At 39.9% G+C, this 22,292-nt stretch overlaps 2 protein-coding genes across 9 annotated transcripts in view; one reads left to right on the forward strand and one right to left on the reverse strand.

Moving 5' to 3' along the window:
• The window catches only part of RBKS (ribokinase), a 108,868-nt gene extending 90,687 nt beyond the window's left edge, over nucleotides 1-18,181 (reverse strand). For all 5 annotated transcript variants that reach the window (XM_010371188.2, XM_010371184.2, XM_010371189.2 and 2 more), the window contains exon 1: nucleotides 17,832-18,181. In XM_010371188.2, the coding sequence (XP_010369490.1) occupies nucleotides 17,832-17,920 (89 nt within the window). In that variant the 5' untranslated portion in view covers nucleotides 17,921-18,181. The remainder of the gene's footprint in view (nucleotides 1-17,831) is intronic.
• A 13-nt stretch (nucleotides 18,182-18,194) lies between these two features.
• The window catches only part of BABAM2 (BRISC and BRCA1 A complex member 2), a 451,290-nt gene continuing 447,192 nt past the window's right edge, over nucleotides 18,195-22,292 (forward strand). For 2 of the 4 annotated variants that reach the window (XM_030920637.1, XM_030920638.1), the window contains exons 1-3: nucleotides 18,195-18,417; nucleotides 19,957-20,020; nucleotides 22,123-22,274. In XM_030920637.1, coding sequence (XP_030776497.1) covers nucleotides 22,147-22,274 — 128 coding nt within the window. In that variant the 5' untranslated portion in view covers nucleotides 18,195-18,417; nucleotides 19,957-20,020; nucleotides 22,123-22,146. The remainder of the gene's footprint in view (nucleotides 18,418-19,956; nucleotides 20,021-22,122; nucleotides 22,275-22,292) is intronic. The other 2 variants (XM_010371190.2, XM_010371191.2) reach the window with 1 other exon arrangement.

Consider the following 22,292-nt stretch of genomic DNA (forward strand, 5'->3'; position numbering starts at 1 on the left):
GTCCTCTGCTATTTCATCAATTTGTCTAGTTATGGTGTCAGCCGAATGAGGAACTTGTGCCACCTTTTGGACTGCAGCCTCTCCTAAAAGTTCATGACAAATGTCTTTAGCAGCAGGCAAGGTCAACTCTTCATCAACAGTAAAGGACTTCTTAGCTTTAGCGATGCGTTTAGCCACTAACAATGATACTGTCAGTACAGACACATTTGATGAAGCTGTGGCCTTCAATGATTGCTTCTGTTCTTCCCGTTCACTTTTTTTTTTTTTTAAACTCCAAAGGCTTGTCTTTTAATGCGCAGTGCTTGGTCTCCATGTAGCAAAGCAGTTTTTAAGGTTTCATGGCTTCGTTGGATAGCCAGTTACCACATATTATTCAAAGCAGGTTTGGAGAATGTGAAATCACCTATTGCAATGCACCCATAATTTAAATAGGACTCTCGGCATTTTCTTTTAAATGCAGCTTTCATTTTGTTGCCAGTCTTAAAGTCTTCTGCTGTCTCATCACTGGGTCTTTCCCCCCCTTTCAGAGAAGCGCTCCAGTGACGTTTATTTTTTACTCATTTTGGCTAGGATTAGCTCATTGGCTTACCAAAACTGTGACTGAGACAAGTGTGCAGCATGAGAAAGAGGCATGGTAAATAAAATAATGGGTGGGCCATGTGTGGGCTAAAATAACTGTTGGATTCTGACTTAAAGCCTGCTACCAGATGCAGCTGTACAACTGAAGTACATCAACTCACTTGCCACTATAAAGTTAAGCCTGCTACCAGATACAGCTTAACTGTCACTTGCCATTCACTGATAAGGTTTTGACATGAGTCTGCAAGCAGTTGACTTATTATGGTTTCTGTGCAGTCAAACCTCTCTGCTAATGTTAATCTGTATTTGCAGCTGCTCCTCAATGCTCCGCCTTAGATCATCAGGCATTAGATTATCAGCAGTGCACCACCTAGATCCCTTGCATGTACGGTTCACAATAAGGTTAACGCTCCTATGAGAATCTAATGCTACTGCTGATCTGATAGGAGGTGGAGCTCAGGAGGTAATGTGAGCAATGGGGAGTGGCTGTAAATACAGATGAAGCTTTGCTCACTTGCCTGCCACTCACCTCCTGCTTTGCAGCCTGGTTCCTAACAGGCCACGGATCAGTACTGGTCTGTGGCCCAGGGTTTGGGGACCCCTGCTCTACAGCCTTAATGAGTTTGAAAAATAGTGTTCTAAAGAGCGGTGTATTGTAACATAACACATTTAAAATAAATTCAAATAAATCAGAACTCCCAACAAATGTGACTGGATTACATTCTCTAGTAAAAAGAAAAAAGTATCGCAGTTATAAAAAAATTAATAAATCAAGCCAACAAAAGGCTAAAATCCAGGTATATGCTGTTTATGAGACACAATGAAGGGAGAAAAGAAAAATAGACAGGACAAGATATACAAGGCAAATAGCAACTAAAATAAACCTGGATAGCTTTACCAATATTAGCCAAAAATTAAAAAATAAAAAAGCTTAGGGCAAAGACAGATAAAATATGGCAACTCGCTTTAATCAAAAGGTTAAATTCATCAGCACCACAGGAAAGGGGGAAAAACGGTTAAACTCGGCAGGAAAATGTAATAATTCAAGTCTAAATATAACCAATAAAATAGCTGTAAAATACATAAAACCAAAATAAATATAACAACAACAAGAAATTGTCAAATCCACCATCACGGTAGGTGATGTTAATACAATTCCCTAGGTAAGGGACACGTCAAGCAGACAGAAAGTCAGCCTAGCTTAATGAATGTATATAAAACACCACAGTTGAACACCCAACAAACAAAAAACATGGTAAGAAGGAAGCAATCTGTGGTGGAAGCAGAAGCTTGAATGGATGCAGGGGTGTAAAGGAGACCAATAAGGGCAGAACACTGGCAGGGTTGGGAAGGAGTAGGTGCTATACTCGCAGAGAAAGCCTGCAAATAGAGAGAGGAGCGAGGGTATGGAGCACACATGGGGAGGACAGTGGGGCCAGCGTAATGATGGAGCACTGGAGTAAAAATTCAACAACAATCCATTTCCTAGGAACCTTCCCTGGTTCCTGCTCTTCCTGAGACCCGGCTGTTAAGCTAATTCTGGGTCCCCTTGCAAGCAAGTATCCATTCTTGAAGTAACTGAAATGATCCTCTGCTCATTACAACCCAAAGAACTAACCAGTTAAATAATGCAGTTTCCTGGCTGCAGCTGTCAGTAGGGTGAAAGTTCTGCTGGAACCAGGGTCCCCACACAGCCATTCTACATAGCTGCTATTCTTGGGCAACTGTGGCATGCCAGCATTCCCTCCTTCCCTCCACAAATGTTCACTGAGTAACTACTTTGAGCAAGGTACTGTGATAGTTTGAAATAGCTTAAAAGAAACATTTTAGATAATATTCTGTTTTCTTTATGGTCTTGACAGAATACCAAAGAACTGCTTATGATTTTCATTGAGACAGCCTGAAGGACTTTAAAATCGAGTTTCTAAAAGATTTTTGGCAGAGTATTTGGTTGAAAACTTAGGTAACTAAAAATGTAGATCTGTGTTTCTCACTTCAAAATGAAGATTTCTAACTCAGAAAAAACCAATATTGTTGCTATAACAGTATATGAATTGTAACTTTTTAAACTGGTGGTAAAAAGGCAGATGTAAAATATAATTTGTAAAGGGTACTTAAAAAACTGTTGCACAAATTACTTTCTGCAATGCTACAGAAGAATTGCATTCGAAGATATTTTTGACTATGGAAGACAAGCCAGTACCTAATATGTGATGTATTTGGGAAACAAACCAAAACAAACAAACAAACAAAAAAACCAAAACACCCTGAAACAAAAAACCCCAAACCCAAAGCAAAAACAAAACTCTCAGCTTTTATTTAGAAAACACATCAACCATATACAAACAGAGATAATTTATAGCAGCCTTCTGCATGTATACAAGAAACACTTCAAGTCAAACTAGTGATATAAAAATCATAAAGAAGCTAAAGTAAGGCAGATGGAAATATTTTAAATGCTCATATGAAGAATTTGAGGTCTCAAAAAAGTGTCTTCAATCAGTCGTCATAAGACGAACCTTATACAATTCAAAGAAACCTTGTCCTTGAAGATAATATGACAAAAAGGTAGTTCATTACTGTGTAGAAAGTACTAAACAGTGATCAAAATTGTATTTAATGAAGCACATCTTGATTTAGTATGAAAACTATGGAAGAAACTGGAATAATCTCAGATCGTTTTTGTGATACTCAGTCCATTCTCAGCATATATTTGTTACAGTTACTACATTCCAGACTCTGTGTGAAGTTCTGGAGATATTCAGACCCTGTCCTCACTTAGCTTACAGTTTAGTTTTAACATTGTACAATCACTGTCAGAATGGAGGAAGATGCAGCCACTTAACTAGGAGGCAACTGTCCTGGGCGGAACTCACATAATTCAATAACTGATATTCACTGGACAGCATCATGTGATACAATGTGTCAAGAATGAAGACTCTGTATTACCACAGTGGAGAGACTGGATAACCAGGCACGATGCCACTTAGACACTGATGTGTTTATCTGTGCCAATCATGATTCCCCTTGGTCAGGAATAACTCCAACCCCTTTCTCTTAAAGGTTAATTTCTCGAAATTGCTACAGTATTTTGTCACATTCTCTCTACTTCATAGTTCCTGCTTTTATCAGTAAGTCACTTTTTCTCTATCCCTGTGGCACATTAAAATTTACGGGGAATTTAAAAAACAAAAACTGATGCCTGGATTTCCTCCCTGGAGAGTCTGGTTTAACGGATTCTAAATGGCAACCAGGGTTGAGAATCTCTCTCTTCCACATTTCCACAATATTTTATGCTAGCCAGAGTCTTAAAATTCTCCTTTCACTCTTACACTATTAGTTTCTTTGCTGCAGAACTCTTAACCAGCATCTTTACGTTTTTTTTTTCTTTGAACTCTCTTGTTTAAAATCTTAAGGAGTGTTCAACAGAAAAATGGACAAAGGATCCGTGGCTGGCAACTCACAAAAGAAACACAAATAACTAACAAACATCTGGAAAACATTCGACATCTCCTTTTATAATCAAACATGAAAACATTTATCATCTCTCAACTAGTAATGTGTTCGTTAAAAATCCAGGAAATAGGCCTTTTCATACACTGTGAGTAGGAGTGTATTTCAGAAGAACTTTTATGAAGGCAAATTGCCAATATATTTCAAAAGTTTAAAAAATGTTATTTCCAGCCAGGTATGGTGTCTCACGTCTGTAATCACTGCACTTTGGGAGGCCAAGGTGGGCAGATAGCTTGGGGTCAGGAGTTTGAGAGCAGCCTGGGCAACATGGCGAGACCCTTGTCTCAACCAAAAATAAAATACAAAAAATTAGCTGGGCATGGTGGCATGCACCTGTAGTCCCAGCTCCTCAGAAGGCTGAGGTGGGAGGATTGATTGAGCCTGGAAGGTCAAGGCTGCAGTGAGCTGCGATCGCGACACTGCATTCCGGCCTGGGTGACAGAACTAGACCTTGACTCAAAAGAAAACAAAACACAAACAAGAATGTTATTTCCTTTGACCTAGAAATTCCATCTCTAGGAATTTACCTAAGGAAACAGACATGAGTCCAAAAGATAAGTGTTCAAAGAAGTTCATCATGGCAAACAGAAACAACTTAAAAGCACTTATTTAGGGCACTGAATCAACAAATTTTTGTATCTCTACGTAACAGAGTATTAAATGGCCACAAAAATGATGCTGCTGAGACTGAGGAGACTGAGGAAGGCAGAGAAGGTATGAGGTTTACTGAGCTTGCCTGTACAGACACATTTTTCCTCTTGCACAAACATATACTTAGACATGACAGATATACATGCATACGGTGATGCAAAATTGCATAAGAGGACATAAAAGAGGGACTACAAATGAGAGACAAAACAAAAAAATAGTCTAAACTGAAATAGGAAAAGGGAGGCTTGGTGACTAAGATGAAGAATAGGGACTTTACAAAGAAAATGCAAGAAACTAAAAGGAAAAGCAATGTTGCTGTTATGGAAGACAATATGATGGGTCCCCCCAAAAATTAAACATAGAATTACCATATGATCCAGCAATCCCACTTTTGGGTATATACTCAAAAGAACTGAACACAGGGGCTCAAACAGATATTTGTACACCCATGTTAATAAGCAGCATTGTTCACAATAGCCCAAAGGTAGAAGCAACCCAAATGTCCATTGACAGATGAATAAACAAAATGTGTAATGTACATAAATGGAGTATTTTTCAGCCTTAAAAGGAAGAAAATTCTGAAACATGCTACAACATGGATACATTTTGAAAACATTATGCTAAGTGAAGTAAGCCAGTTACAAAGACTCCACCTATATGAGATACTTTGACTCCAATTATACATATGGTAGACTGTTCCACAGGTTACAGAGGCTCTGGGCATTTTTCCTCTATGCTTACATTTAGATAATCTCTATTACCATGTCTTCAAGTTTACTTACCCTTTCTTGAGGATGTTATGCCAAGTGGAATAAGTAAGTCACATAAGGGCAAAGACTGCATGATTCCACTTATATAACGTACCTAAAGTAGTCAAATCCATAGCGATAGAAAGTAGAATAGTAGTTGCCAGGGGCTGAGGGGAGGAGGGGATAGGGAGCTATTGTTTAATAAGGACATCATTTCCGTTTAGGAATATGAAAAAAGTTTTGGAGATGTTTAGTGGTGATGTTTGTAAAAAAAATGTGGAGGTACTTAATGCTAATGAATTGTAAATTAAAAACGGTAAATGTTATGTTACGCATATATAATAAAAATGGCAGGTCTGAAAAAAATTCTAAAGGACAATAATAGTAAGTACTCTGATACTGATAACTGCAATATTAGCTTTGTTTTCTTTTTCAAGGAAATTGGTCCTTACTAGCACTTCTGAACACTTTGTCTCCTGCAAATCCAGTACATGTCAAACTTCTGAAATGCTACTCAAAACTTCACAATAACACAATGTGTTAGTATTTGAGAGCCAAAAGATAAAAACTTTAATCCTGGCTCTAATCTTAATTAGGTATTAGCTGGGGGAAAATCAGTTAATTCTTTCTAGACTTGTGCTTCCTATATTTAAAATGAATAGGGTGGTCATTTCAACACAAAAATGAACTCAAGTTTCTTTGCTACTCAGATATTCTCTAGTTCCACAGTACCTAAGATCCCCTACAACAATTTACACATTATAAATATCTTTGTTACATGGGTGGTTGAGCTTTGCGTAGTTTTTTAATTCCTTAAGAATGTTGTACTGGTATATGGAAGATTCTATTTCGTATTTTAACATTCTATTTTATGTTTATATCTTCTGCCATTTCATTGCCTCCATTTAATATTTGCAAACTTTTTGAGTTAAATTTGTCATTAGCGTCTCCATTACAATTATGAAAGAATACCTGTATTTTTTCTTAAATCTCAAAACCAAATTAGGACTTTTTTCCCCTAGAGAGAATCTGACTATCTCTTAATTATTTGATAACATTTATTTTGATTTTTAAGGAATATAACTGCCCCTCCCCAATAAAAGTAGTAAGCATGGAATGCTGTTGTTCTATTAGATGGGATTCTTTCCAAGGACTCTACCTTCTAGGTCTTGTCAATGTGGGAAAGTAAAGTTTCAACATTAGTGTTTTCTTATAAAAGATCAGAGAGCAAATGCTTGATTCATGCCCACTTTACTAGACAGTTGTTTCCAACTATTTTAGCCCCTAAATATTTCTTCTTTTCTTTTCTTTTTTTTTTTTTTTTGAGACAGAGTCTTGCTCTATTGCCCAGGTTGGAGTGCAGTGGCATGATCTCGGCTCACTGCAAGCTCCGCCTCCCGGGTTCATGCCATTCTCCTGCCTCAGCCTCCTGAGTAGCTGGGACTACAGGTAGCCCGCCACCACGCCCGGCTAATTTTTTGTATTTTTAGTAGAGACGGGGTTTCACCGTGTTAGCCAGGATGGTTTTGACCTCCTGACCTCGTGATCCGCCTGCCTCAGCCTCCCAAAGTGCTGGGACTACAGGTGTGAGCCACCGTGCCCAGTGCCCCTAAATATTTCTTTAGGCTTTTTCCTCTTTTTGATTCCCAGCACTACTGTCCTAGTTTGCACCATCATCGACATTTGTAAGTACTATTGCTTTACCTTTCAAACGGGTCTTCCTGTCTTCAAGAAGAATGCCTTTGATGCCTTCAAAACATTGGCTTCTTTTAAATCTGACTTTAGCACTAAGTGAACTATGTGAAATATAAATCTGGCTGTCATTCTTGTACTTTGAGCCCTTCACTGGTTTCCAGGGCCTACAGAATAAAACCAAAGCACCTCAGCATGGCTGATTACGCCTTTCATCACCACTGTATATCTTGATGTTCTAAGATCCAAGGGTTGCTGCCTCAGCATGTACCATGCAAGCACCTGCATGATTTTGCTTCTGTGTGTAACCCCAGGTAGTGGAATGTCTTCCTTCCCCTTTTTTTCTGGGTTAGCACCTGCTTATTTTTAAAAATTTGGCTCAGGGGGCATCTCTTCCAGGAAGTTTTCCCTGTTCTCTCGCATAACCTGCGGGCACTTACCACGTCATACTATAATAATCTCTTTTTGTGTCTGCCTTCTTCTTTGGACTCTAAATTCCATAAGAGTAGTGCTATGGTTCAAATGTTTGTACCCTCCTAAACTCATGTTGAAATTTAATTGCCAATGAAACGGCACTGGCAGGTGAGACTTTTAAGTGGAGTTTAGGTCATGAGAGCTCTGTCCTCATGAATGAATTAATGCCATTATCATGGGAGTGAGTTTGTTATCAAGGGAGTGAGTTCCTAACAAAAGGACAAGTTTAACCTCTTTTTACCTCTCTCTCTTCCCCCCCACCCCCTTTATTCTTCTGCCAAGGAATGGCACAGCGATTTCACCAGATGCCCTTGATCTTGGACTCTCCATTCTGGAGAGAACCATTAGCCAATACATTTCTGTTCATTATATTTAATGAACAGAACTTAAAGGGGATATTACCACTGACCCCACGGAAATACAAATAACCATCAGAGAATATTATAAATCCCTCTATGCACACAAACCAGAAAGTTGAGAAGAAATGGATAAATTCCTGGACACATACACTCTCCCAAGACAGAACCAGGAAGAAACTGAATCCTTGAATAGACCAACAATGAGCTCCGAAATTGAATCAGTAATAAATAGCCTACCAACTAAAAAATAGGCCAGGAGCAGAAAAATTCACAGCCGATTCTATCAGATGTACAAAGAAGAGCTACTACCATTCCTACTGAAACTATTCCAAAAAACTGAGGAGGAGGGACTCCTCCCTAACTCATTTTATGAGGCCAGCATCATCCTGGTACCAAAACCTGGTACAAGAAAAAAAGAAAATTGAATCCAGCAGCACATCAAAAAGCTAATCCACCATGATCAAGTAGGCTTTTCCCTGGGATGCAAGGTTGGTTCAACATATGCAAATCAATAACTGTGATTCATCACACAAACAGAACTAAAGACAAAAATCACATGATTATCTCAATAGTTGTAGAAAAGGCTTTCCATAAAATGAACACCCCTTCGTGTTAAAAACTCTCAATAAACTAGGAATTGAAGGACCATATCTCAAAATAATAAGAACCATCTATGACAAACCCACAGCCAACATCATACTGAATGGGAAAAAGCTGGAAGCATTTCCCTTGAAAACCAGCACAAGACAAGGATGCCTCCTCTCGCCACTCCTATTCAACATAGTAGTGGAAGTCCTTGCCAGAGTAACCAGGCAAGAGAAAGAAATAAAAGGCATTCAAGTAGGACGAAAGGAAGTCAAACTATCCCTGTTTGCAGACGACATGATTCTATACCTAGGAAACCCCATAATCTTGGCCCAAAAGCTCCTTAAGTTGTTTAACAACTTCAGCAAAGTCTCAGGATACAAAATCAACACACAAAAAATCACTAGCATCCCGATACACTAACAGTCAAGCCAAAAGCCAAATTAAGGATGCAATCCCATCCACAACTACCACATACAAAAAATAGAAGGCCTAGAAATACAGCTATCCAGGGAGATGAGAAATCTCTACAATGAGAACTACAAAACACTGATTGAAGAAATCAGGGATGACAAAAACAAATAGAAAAAACATTCCATGCTCATGGACAGGAAGAATCAATATCATTAAAATGGCCATACTGCCCAAAGCAATTTATAGATTCAATACTATTCTTATTAAGCTACCATGACATTCATCACAAAACTAAAAAAAAGAATTTTAAAATTCAAACGGGGCTGCACACGATGGCTCACACCTGTAATCCCAGCACTTTGGGAGGCTGAGGTGGGTGGGATGCTTCAGCTCAGGAGTTTGAGACCATCCTGAGCAACATGGCAACACCCCATCTTTGGAAAAAAAAAATACAGAAATTAGCTGGGCATGGTGGTGTGTGCCTATGGTTCCAGCTACTCGGGAGGTTAAGGTGGGGAGATTGCTGGAGCCTGGAAGTTGAGGCTGCAGTAAGCCATGATCACACGGCTGCACTCCAGCCTGGGTGAAAGGGCAAGATCCTGTCTTAAGAAAAATAAGGCCGGGTGCAGTGGCTCATCTCTGTAATCCCAGCACACCGGGAGGTCGAGGTTGGCAGATCACCTGAGTTCAGGAGTTTGAGACCAGCCTGGTTAACATGGTGAAACCCCGTCTCTACTAAAAATACAAAAATATGGCCAGTTGTGCTGGTGTGGGCCTGTGGTCCCAGCTATTCAGGAGGCCGAGGCAGGAGAATCGCTTGAATCTGGGAGGTGGAGGTTGCAGTGAGCCAAGACTGTGCCACTACACTCCAGCCTGGGCGACAGAGTAAGACTCTGTCTCAAAAAAAAAAAAAAAAAAAAAAAAGAAAGAAAGAAAGAAAAATAAAATAAAATAAAATAAAATTCACATGGAACCAAAAAGAACCTGAATAGCCAAGGCAATCCTAAGGAAAAAGAACAAAGCTGGAGGAATCACACTACCTGACTTCAAACTATACTTCAGGGCTATAGTAACCAAAACTGCATGGTACTGGTACAAAAACAGACACATAGACCAATGGAACAGAACAAAAAGCCCCCAAAATAAGGCCACATACCTACAACCATCTGATCTTTGACAAAATGGACAAAAACAATCAATGGAGAAAGGACTCCCTATTCAATAAATGGTGCTAGAATAACTGTCTAGTCATGTGCAAAAGACCAAAACTGGACCCCTTTCTTACACCAAATATAAAAATCAACTCAAGATGAATTAAAGACGAATGTAAAACCTGAAACCATAAAAACCCTGTAAGACAACCTAGGCAATACCATTCTGGACATACTACACAGCTGTTAAAAAGAACAAGATCATGTACTTTGCCAGAACATGGATGGAGCTGGAGGCCATTATCCTTAGCACACAAACGTAGGAACAGAAAGCTAAATACTGCATGTTCTTACTTATAAGTAGGAGCTAAATGATGAGAACACCTGGACACACAGACATGAAGAATACACACTGGGGTCTACCTGAGGGTGGAGGGTGAAAGGAGGGAAGAGGATCACCAAAAATAACTAATGAGAACTAGGCTTAATACCTGGGTGACAAAAACAATAATAATAATACCTGGGTACCACAAACCCACATGACGAATTCACCTATATAATAAACCTGCACATGTACCCCTGAACTTAAAAGTGAAAAAAAAAATTACCCAGTTTTAGGTATTCTGTTATGGCAGCACAAAAGGGACGAAGACAAGCAGTAACAGTGTTTTCCGAACTGCAGTATTCTTAGTGTTTAGCACACTACAAGTATTTCAATATTATAAACAAGTCATCAAAATACTAGAGCAAAACTCATCACAAAGTCCACCTTACTTTGTTCTCCTTGGAATACAGACATGAAAAGCCTCAGGCACAGAGAGCTGGCAAAGGAATAGATTGCTAAAGGAACTGCTTTGTAATAGTACACAGTAGGTGCTTTCTTTGTCATACGCTTTTTTTTTTTTTTTTTAAGAGACAGAGTCTCCTCACCCTGTTACCTAGGCTGGTCTTAAACCCCTGGGTTCAAACAGTCCTCCCACCTCTGCCTCCCAAAGTGCTGGGATTACAGGCATGAGTCACTGCACCCAACCATAATTTTTTAATGTATATTTTCATTAAAGGGACATAGCAAATTTCCCATGAATGGGAATGGACAAAAACAATCAATGGAGAAAGGACTCCCTATTCAATAAATGGTGCTGGAATAACTGTCTAGCCACGTGCAGAAGACCAAAACTGGACCCCTTTCTCATATCAAATACAAAAATCAACTCAAGATGAATTAAAGATGAATGTAAAACCTGAAATCATAAAAACCCTGGAAGACAACCTAGGCAATACCATTCTGGACATAAGACAGGCAAAAATTTCATGGCAAAAATGCCAAAAGCAATTGCAACAAAAGCAAAAATTGACAAATGAGATCTAATGAAATTAAACTTTTGATATTTGGGAACACAGTTGATAGAACTATGTTTAACAAAACACTAATTTAATAAATGATTGGTAACTTATAAGCAACTTTTCAGATCAATTTAAGAAGCAGAAAGAATAATGAAGGATGACATTATATTCCTCCAATACTGGGAAAGCATGATACTTTTTGGATCAATATTCCTTTTTTAGTTTCTGAAAATGTGACTGTAAAAGAGATTTCTCTGTTCTAAATATGACCAGCCAAGAGGCTTCTTGACTCTCTAACCTGTGTCCCAGTTAGAAAGCACTGTATTATGTCAAACAAATATAAACTTTGATAGGTACAGTATAACTCTTTTTGATTTTGTATGTTTAACAGGGTCTCAGTCTGTTGCCCAGGCTGGAGTACAGTGTGCAATCAAGGCTCACTGCAGCCTCAACCTCTGGGTCTCCAGTGATCCTTCCACCTCAGCCCCCCAGTAGTTGGGACCACAGGCTCGTACCATTACGCCCAGCTAATTTATGTAATTTTTGCAGAGACGGGGTTTTGCCATGTTGCCCAGGCTGGTTTTAACTCCTGAGCTCAAGGGATCCACCTGCCTCGGCTTCCCAAGTGCTGGGATTATAGGCTTGAGCCACGACTGTGCCTGGCCATACTTTTTTTTTTTTTTTTTTCAAGTAATCTAGGTCCAATGCTTCATCCACTTTGGATCTAAAAGCTTCTAAATTCACTTATTCCACTATCCAATTAAACCTTTTGAAAATTAGGCACTTATTTCCTGATTTGGCAGGATTAAATTTAGATGCTTGGGTGAACATGAGTCTTATCTCTCAAGCCATCACTTTTAATTGGCAGCATGTAAAAAGATAACACAGAGTTTTGGTTGACATCAGAGTCTATTGCCATGGAAATATAAACATAGGTTTGTATTAAGCTTGTCTCTAAGCAAGTTTTAGGACTGTAGAGAGACAGGAAGTCAATTTTATTAAAAATTTATCCTCTAAATGTTGTAGTGCCCTAGGAGATCAGACCCTCAGTGATCTCATCCAGCCTCATGGCTTTAAATATCATCTATATACTGATGACTCTGAAATTTCTATCTCCGGGTTGGAACTCTCCTTTGAACTCCAAACTCTTGTATCTGTCTTCTTGACCTCTTCAGTTGGATGTCTAGCAGGTACCTCAACCCTCCCATGTCCACTCTGTGCCCCTGATACAGCCCTCTCCCACCCAACTTTCTCTGCACACAATCTTCTGCATTTTAGTAGAGGTCAATTTCCTCTTCCAGTTGCAGAGGCTGTAGCACTTAGAGTAATCCTTGACAGATCTCTTACTCTGCAGCATATCCTGTCAACTCTACTCCAAAAATGTAATCAAAAGATGCTTTCTCTCTACTTGCACTGCTTTCCAGCTACCATCATTTCTTGCTCAGACTGTTGGGAGTGACTCTCAATTTGTCTCCTTGCTTCTGTATTTGTGTTCCTTCATGCTATTTATTCTCACATAGCCCTTAGAGAGATCCTATTATAATCAAAATAAGATTATGCCACTCCTCTGCTCAAATCCTCCACTGGCTTTTCATCTCATGCAGAGTATGACTCAATGTTCTGTAATCACTGATTGCTCTCCTGACTCCTTTTTTCTTCTTCAGCCACGCTGGACTCCATGTTCTTCACTGAACAGGGCCTTCGAGTATGCTATCCCCTCTGCCTGGAATGCTCTTCCCTCAGACTATGACTTGTTTTCCTTCCTCCTTTAGGTCTTTACTCTAAATGACCTTTTCAGTGGGGCTTTCTGAAGCCAGTAATCTAAAGTTCCTATTCCCATCCCTCCTTACATGTTTAATTTTTCTCCTTAGCTTTTATCTAACATACTGTGTATTTATCTTATTTCTACTGATATTGTCTTACTAGAATGTAAACTTCATGAGGCAGGGACTTTTGTCTGTGTTTTCACTGCTGTATCCTCTGCATATTGGGAAGTGCTTGGCACACACTATAAATTCAGTAAGTATTTCTCGAATGAATAATTGAAAATATGGGTGATACAGGTCATAAAAAAATAAGGATTACTAATGAAAGCATGATTAATAAAGGCCTATGAGCCTAATGTCTAAAAATGTTCACACTTTTTTTTTTTTTGGGGGAAATCTGTCTTTGGAAAATCTTTGACTTTATATCCCGTAAGACCAGGGTTCATTTCTTGTATCTTTGTAATGTGGAACTTTAGAGATGAGTATTCAAGAAGGAAGAGGATAATGAGAAAAATATAAGTGAGTATTAAATAATTTCAATTGTTTGTCATGCTGTATGAGCTAATGATTTTTAAAAATTATTACTACATAGGACTTACTACTCATAGCTGACTGAAATTAGAAATGAAAAAAACGGTTATTCATTGATTGAATTAGCAGTGTCTGGCACACAGTAATGTAATATATAAAGTAAGTTGGGCTTGGATGCCATCCAAAAGGGCTTAGTTATTGAAGCAGTTTTATTTCTGAAGTGATACTAAAGAATAGGCATGGGTGTCCAGGTTAGTTACAGTTAAATTTAGGAATAAGGCACAGTAATAAAGATACTATCTTTAGACTTGAAAATTATAAATCCTTAGTTGTTATTCCTTATCAGTTTATAAAGTTAAAAATGAATGTACAGACTACAAGCTATCAAATGTACTGCAGATGAAAAGGGCAATAAACACTAGTCAGAGTTAGAGGTAGAATGATATAATGGAAAGATAAGAATTGGGGCCAGGCATGATGGCTCATGCCTGTAACTACTGCACTTTGGGAGGCCAAGTAGGAGGATAGCTTGAGCCCAGGAGTTTAAGACCAGGCTGGGCAATACAGCAAGAGCTCATCTTTAAAAAAAAAAAAAATAGAAAATATGTATTTAAAAAAATAAAAAAGAAAGGTGAGGATTGGGAGACCTGGGTAGCAGCCTCTACTATGCCACTCACTGGCTGTGTGATTTGGAGTAAGTCATTGAAGCTTTCTTCCTTATCTCACCTGTAAAATGTGAGGATAGAATGATAGGCTTCAAAGAGTCTCTGAGAACTAAGTATTGCAGGATTTTTTACTTCAAGCTTAACCACTGTGGTAGCAAAAATAACATATTCTCTGCTCCCCTATCCCAAAGGATGTCCACATCCAAATCCCGAGAATTTGTGAATACGTTGTTACATGGCAAGGGGAAATTAAGGTTCCTAATAAGCCACCATAAAATAAAGAGATTATCCTGAATTATCTGGTTGGGCCTAATGTTATCACAAGCATTCTTATAATGTAGAAGAGGGAGTCAGAAGACTGGGGGTCAGAGTGACGTGATATGAGAACGACCTGAACAACCATTGCTGGCTTTGAAGATGGAGGAAGGGGCCACGATGAACCAAGGATGTGGGCAGTCTCTGGAAGGTGGAAAAGGAAAGAAAACAGAGCCTCCTCTAGAGTCTCCAGAATGGAGCCCAGCCCTGATGACACCTTGATTTTAGCCCAGTGAGACCCGTATCAGACTTCTGACCTCCAGAACTATAAAAAAATAAACTTGCGTTACTTAATTATTAAGTTTGGTAATTTGTTACAGCAGCAGTAGATAACTAAGATAATCATGATACTAACTGTAACTAGAAAAGTTGTACCCAAGTTTATCACAGATGCAGGGTTTTAAATGAAAATCCTATACTCAGATTTCTGTGAAGATCTTCAGAGTCATAAGTAATGAGAGACCATGAAAAGTTTGTTGAAAAGCTGTGGGAATTAGTAGAGAGAGTCTATACGGGAATAAAATTTTTACTAATGATTTTACTAATGATTTTTTACTAATGATTTTACCAATCATTAGTTAAAATTTGTACTAATGATTCATGTGAAGAGAAAAAACTTGGATATTTTATGAAGGAAAGAATATGGGCAAGAGGAGAAATTCTTCTCTGGGCTTCAGTTTATTTATCTAAAAACTGAAGGACTAGAATAAATAATTTCCAGATTTTTCTAGCTCTGAAATAAGATTTTAAAACCTGACGGATGCTAAAATTGGCCTTTGACACCACTCCCCTACCCCACCCCACAAAGTACTATAGTTATTTTTAGTATCTGATGGTCAAGCTTCACAGAAAGTTCTTAGTTTGGTAATAAGGAAACGGCTCTGAATTTTAACCCTGACACTTTTATTCAGGTAGTATGTATGAGAAAACTTAATTTTCTTTTATTTTTCTTTTTTTTTTTGTTTTGAGATGGAGTTTTGCTCTTGTCGCCCAAGCTGGAGTGCCATGGCGCGATCTCAGCTCACTGCTACCTCTACCTCCCAGGTTCAAGCAATTCTCCTGCCTCAGCCTCCCGAGTAGCTGGGATCACAGGCGCCAGCTACCATGCCTAGCTATTATATTTTTAGTAGAGATGGGGTTTCACCATGTTGGCTGGGCTGGTCTCGAACTCCTGACCTCAGGTGATCTGCCCACCTTGGCCTCCCAAAGTCCTGGGATCACAGGTGTGAGCCACTGCACCTGGCCCATTTTAGTTTTCTTACTCTTCTGCCACTTCACATATAAAATCATGGTAAACATTTAGCTAGGTGGATTTCGCATGGGATGATCATTTTAGATGAAGGTTTACTGAAGGTTTATTCTTTATGTAACTAAACTTTATGAATTTTTGATGAAACTTTCTAAAGTGAAATACATGTCCTATTTTTATACAAAATTTAACAAGTACCATATAACCTTTTATTGAAAAGAGTCATCACCAGTAAAAGTAATTGCTATATTGTGTTGTAAACACAGTGATGTTCTTTCTACACAGGTGTCTGTAAACTATGGCCTGCAGGATGTTCTTGTAAGGCTTGGGAGGTAAGAATGGTTTTTACATTTAAAAAATGTTGTTAAAAAAATGTGACCTAGACCACACATGGCTTGCAAAGTCTAAAATATTCACTATCTGGCCCTTTACAGAAAAGTTTACTGACTCTTGCTCTAGAAAAAGATGTACAGGCCTCTTCAACAAATGTCTCCAACTAGATTCAATTTTATGCTCTGTCACCAAAGGAAAGTATTTTTATCTTGGCACAGTGTCTGACAAAATAGTTCTAGTATTTGTGGAAAAATAAAGGTCACTGATATTTAAAATTATTTTGTTGCTTCTTCTTGTTACATAGTCTCCTACTCACCCTCAAGTTTTCATCAGTCACTATAACTGCCTCTAGCAGTCTCTCCTCTCTACTCCCACCTTTCTAATCTCAGTGGAAATTTGGCAACACAGCTTATAAATATTTTAAGGTAAGGTTAAATTGGTTACATGAAGACCCTAGACCTAATTTTTGAGTAGAATACAGGTGGTTTGGTGCAGCAATTTGGTGACTTATTTTGATTGCCCCAAGGCTTTTTTGTTTAGTTCCACGTTCTTTAATACCCTTTGGAAAAGCAACATTTCAGGACAGATGAGGTGTTACTGTAGTATACCTGATCATTTTTATAACATAAAAGTAGCATTACATCTGAAAAGATATTAATCAAAAGACTGAACTGCAGTAATTGGAGTGGTAGGATTTTCTTGGAATATCTGAATTTATTACTACTTTTACAATGAACATACATTACTTTTATAATCAGAAAAGCTACCTTAATTTTAAAAAAAGATAAATCAGAAGGATCTGTCTACTCAGTCTAACTCAACAATTATCATTTGCCATATTTTCTATCATAATTTGATCATAGTTTTTAGTGGTTGTAAATACTGTGTTTATGTTTTTATTTTGATTCATACCTGGCTTGCTGAAAAATACGCTGTAAATATAAAATACTGCAGTAATGCCGACAATCAACATGGTGAAAGCTGACAGTCTTTTTTTACTTCTGCTCGACTCATTATTTTATACAATAAGCTCAGACGAATAATATCCAAATTGGATAATGTTACGCTTGACAAAACACTTTACTTCATTTAGTCCTCACAACAACCCTGTGAGGTAGGCACATTCTCGGAGGTAAAATGACGTAGGCAAAGTTCCCTGGCTCGTTTGGGGAAAGGCTCAGCAGCCGGGCCAAGAAAGGTCTTTGGGGAACGCTTTTAGTAACATTAGAGCTTTCACTAAAACCTGGCCTCTTATGTCCCTTCCCCTGAGATTTACCTTTACAGACTCAAATTCTTTCATGCCGGGAAGGCAGGCTGAGGGCTGCGAAAACCTGCAGCTCATACCCAAAGCTAGCACCGTCTATCCCTGGAGACCCAGCGCCCAAGAGCTCCGCCGGGCGCATAGCGCACAGCATACCTCCTCCCGCAAGCCGCAGACTCAGTAACTCGCCCGGGACTAACCTGACCAGGTCGGTCATGCAGGAGCCCACCACTACCACCGCCGCCACCTCCTCCTGCCACTGCCTCCAGGGTTCCCCAGACGCCGTCATCGCTCAAAGGTGCTGCTGTCCAACCTGGACGCTGACCTCTGCCCTTTGCCCAACCCTGTAACCAGAGACGCCGCTCCTGCCTTCCCTAACGACGCGGGCCTTTTAGACGCCTACGCGGGTCGCCCACCTGACTGCCCGAAATCACCCCGCCCACCAAGTGTCCCATCTTCTTCCTGGAATAGTCTCCGTGCACAGCCTCACGTAACAGGGCCCTCCTGATATGACAGGACTCCGCGCTCCTCGCCACTCACGGGGCAGGCACTGAGGAAGGAACTGTCAGGCACCGCGGGGACGCCTTTCAGAGCGCCCGGCTCGTCGCGGCGCGGGGGCGCGCACGCCGCCCAGCTCTGGGGCCGCAGAGGGGGCGGGGCGGGACGTCCGGGGAGTGCGCACGCATCCGGCCCGCGGCGCGCGCGCAGGTCGGTGCGTCGGTCGGGGGCGCGCTCGGGTACCTGTACCCCACGTAGTCGCCGGTTACCGATCGGACTAAGTTCCAGGTACCTGGACTGGGGCTGGTGCGGGGAGGTTGGATCCCGAGTCGCACAGGTGGCGTGGAGAACCGTGGTTTAAATATGGCCAGGGGACTCGCCTCCTCTTCCTATGGGGAAGGCCCCCGTTCCAAAGATGCCCTTCTCATCCCCATCACGCTGATCCCCTCAAGAACGAGCCCCCAAGGCCAGATGCGTCTCTTTCTCCATATATGGCCCATCCCCTGGTCCCTGTAAACCCCGAGTATTAGTTTCTTGTAGCCTGATGAGGGGAACCATACAGTTTGGGAGAGGGGAGAGTGTCCCTTTTAAGACGTCCCCTAGAGTGGGGTGGTCATTCTTCGGGTCTGAGCTAGCTTGTTTTTCTCGAATGTTGCCCCGTGGGGGAAATTGCTTCCCCAGTGTAACTTCCCTCGTGCGCTGTATGACGTCGACGTGACGCAGCAGGATGCCACCCCTTTCCGTTCCATGACGTCAGCAGGGCACATGTTTCCGTGTTTGTCATCTGATTTTAATTGCAAGAACCTGGATGGTGCTTTAGACGTCTTTGTAATCCCCAGGCCTCTCATCAAAGGACCTTTTGTAACTTTATTTTGGGGTAGCAGACCCTTGCAAAAATTGTAATTTTGCATTTTCCTTTTGCAATAGGTCAAAATCAGGAAATACAAATTGCAGGAGAAGCATTCAGGGGACTCTGACCATCATAAATATTTGTATATCTGGGGTGTATTATAGTGCTGCCATGCGTAAGAGTTACTACTGGTGGTGACTCCCTGTCCATGTACCCGGTTCACTGCACCAAAGGACCAGTGTTTTTGGCTAAGTGACCTCTGATTTTAGAGTCATTGTATTCCAGCCCCCCCCCCCCTTTTTTTTAACAGAAGTCACACCTCCTCGTGGTTGAAATAGATTTTAAAACTGCGTGAAACCTTGCACTGTCAAAAAATAGTATTATGGCTGCCCTAGAAATAGAATTCATTCCCTAAGGTGTCATTATAAAGTCACGACCGTTGCTGAATTAGAATATATTGGTGTCACTTTTAGTATGGTTTGGCTTCTAGAGCAAGGTTGTTCCCTTTAACATTTGTCTAGTGAATCACTCAGACCAGGTTCAGCAGTAGCCCAGCAATAGTCCAGTTTGTTTTTAGTGGTAAAGCAATCATTTGTTTAAATTTGTTACTTTTTGTCTGTTCACATTTTATAAGATATATGCTTTAAAAAAATCACCTTGATGCTTTTCTCTTTGGTGATCGAAGTTATCAATGTTTATTTGAGAGGAAGATGGGTATAGTGGACTTGGAGAAGCCGGATTCGAATTCTGATGCTCCAGCTTCCAACGTTCAACAAGTTACTTTATTTTGTTGAGCTTTAATTTTCTATTTGTCAAGTTTCTTTAGCTTCCATTTGTCAAATGGGAACAATTATTATTCTCAGGGAACAGAGTTGGGGGGAAGTAAATGAAATTACAGATAGAGGTGAGTAATATGATACCTAATAGTGGGTAGATAGATGTCTAGAATGTGTTGGTTCTGTTTCCTTCTTTTGTAGAAACGAGACAAAGTAATAATAGGTACTGTGGGAAAAAACACAGAAGAGCAATTTTGTAATATAGGTGAGACCCTTTTGCTTTTTTATAAGATGGGTATATTTGTACTTAGCATATGACTTTGATAAGCATCCCTTCAAGAATTGTGACATAGACATGAAGGTGGAAATGTTGGCGAATAGAAAAAAATAGGCTTCAAAATTATGATGTGGATTAGTATACTGTTCAGAATCAAATGATAGTAATTACCCATATTATCTGCAAAATGGGAATGAAAATTCTTTCTTTACTACATCAGGCTTGTGAAGATCAACTGCGGTAGTATATATGGACGCTCCTTATAAGTGATAAAACATTTTAAAAAGTACATGATTTTTATGATTGGTATCACAGTGTTAGATGTTTAGTCTTACTTTGAAATGAGAGAATAGTCGGGGGGAGGGATCATCTGTTAAGTGGTCAGAAGAAGAGCTTGTTTTATATTTACAAAAAGGATGATTTTGGAACTGAAGTATAAGTATAAAGGTGTTATAAATATCTTGAAGATACTTCTGGCGGTCATCGCTGTATTGGGTCAAAGTGTTATTTTTTGAGCTATCAAATTAGCAAATAAATTTATTATTTACTATCTGAAATAATAAATTGAAACAGGTTCTACTTTTCAACATTTATTTTAGCAAAGACTTGTAAGTTTTCATGTGGTATAATGTATGAAAACTAGAACCAGAACATCATTTACTGGTAACTAGCTGGAAATTAATTTTCTTTTGATGTGGCATTATTCTTTAAAATTGAGGAAGGAAACGATCATTTGAATCGACTTATTCCTCTGAAGGAAGAGGCTTTCATTTAGAAATCTATTAAGAAGAATTCGTGTACTCCCTCCCCCAGTCCTGTGAGTTTCCAGAGAATTTAGATATGATGTATTGGTTCTACTTTTGTGGTTTTAAGTGTAAGGACTTAGTGCCTTAAAGTCAAATACCTTAAGATCCATGTTAGTCTGTGTTGCTTGATAGCTGCATAGGTGATGTTTTCATGATTTAATTGTCAAGTAGATTTTTGCTATATCTATCCCTTGGATTTTGTTATATCTATTCCCCTACCAAATTTTTTTTGGGGGGGCACATCATCTTCTCTCCATACTGAAATATTTCTCTAACTTTTGTCCCCTGACCCATTTATTTATTAAAAAATGTTTATTGAGTGTTTAGCATGTGCCAGGTATTTCTGTTAAACCTTGGGGATTCAAAATGTAGTCCCTGCAGGGAAGAGATCACATGAACAGGTAGTTTTACTACACTGTGGACGGAAAGATTATTAAGAAAGGTATATAAGCAGTGGGCCGGGCGCGGTGGCTCACGCCTGTAATCCCAGCACTTTGGGAGGCCGAGGCGGGTGGATCATGAGGTCAAGAGATCGAGACCATCCTGGCCAACATGGTGAAACCGTGTCTCTACTAAAAATACAAAAATTAGCTGGGCGTGGTGGCGCATGCCTGTAGTCCCAGCTACTCAGGAGGCTGAGGCAGGAGAATCACTTGAACCCGGGAGGCGGAGGTTGCAGTGAGCCGAGATTGTGCCGTTGCAGTCCAGCCTGGCAACAGAGTGAGACTCTGTCTCCAAAAAAAAAAAAAAAAAAAAAAAAAGGTATATCAGCAGTACATAATTTCTAGTAAGGAATAGTTGCAAGCAGGTTAGCCTGTTGTAGGGTTTTATATGGTATTATCCATCAAGTTTTTACTCCTTGTGGGGACACAGAGGGAGAGATTGCTAACTCAGTGATGTGTGTGTTTTTGTGTTGGGATAGAGGATTGTTAGCAAGGGCTCCTTGGACTCAACTAAAATAGAACAAGCCAGTTGTGAGATAGAGTGGGACTGCTTTAAGCAGAGTGTGGCAATGTAGAAATCAGCTTTGGGAAGGAAGAGGGAATTGTAGTTCAGGGGTTCCTTCTGTTCCTGAAAAGCAGTGGTGTAGTCCCAGTCCTGAGTAGCTGAGCAGAAGTGAGGTGGTTTCTTCTGGAAGATCACTGAAAGAGGCTGCACTAGAGATGGGAAAGGAATTACTTATTCATGCAAGAGGAACTGCTGTATGCTGTCCAGTTTTCAGGAAGCGTGTTGTATCTAGTCCATTTGTAAGCCCTGATCATCATTCTTTCCTTCTACTTTCAGTGGTGATTTACAAGTCAAGTTAAAATGTCCCCAGAAGTGGCCTTGAACCGAATATCTCCAATGCTCTCCCCTTTCATATCTAGTGTGGTCCGGAATGGAAAAGTGGGACTGGATGCTACAAACTGTTTGAGGATAACTGACTTAAAATCTGGGTATGTACCAGAATGAAT

The sequence above is a fragment of the Rhinopithecus roxellana genome, chromosome 17 (assembly GCF_007565055.1).
Source record: "Rhinopithecus roxellana isolate Shanxi Qingling chromosome 17, ASM756505v1, whole genome shotgun sequence".
NCBI lineage: Eukaryota > Metazoa > Chordata > Mammalia > Primates > Cercopithecidae > Rhinopithecus > Rhinopithecus roxellana.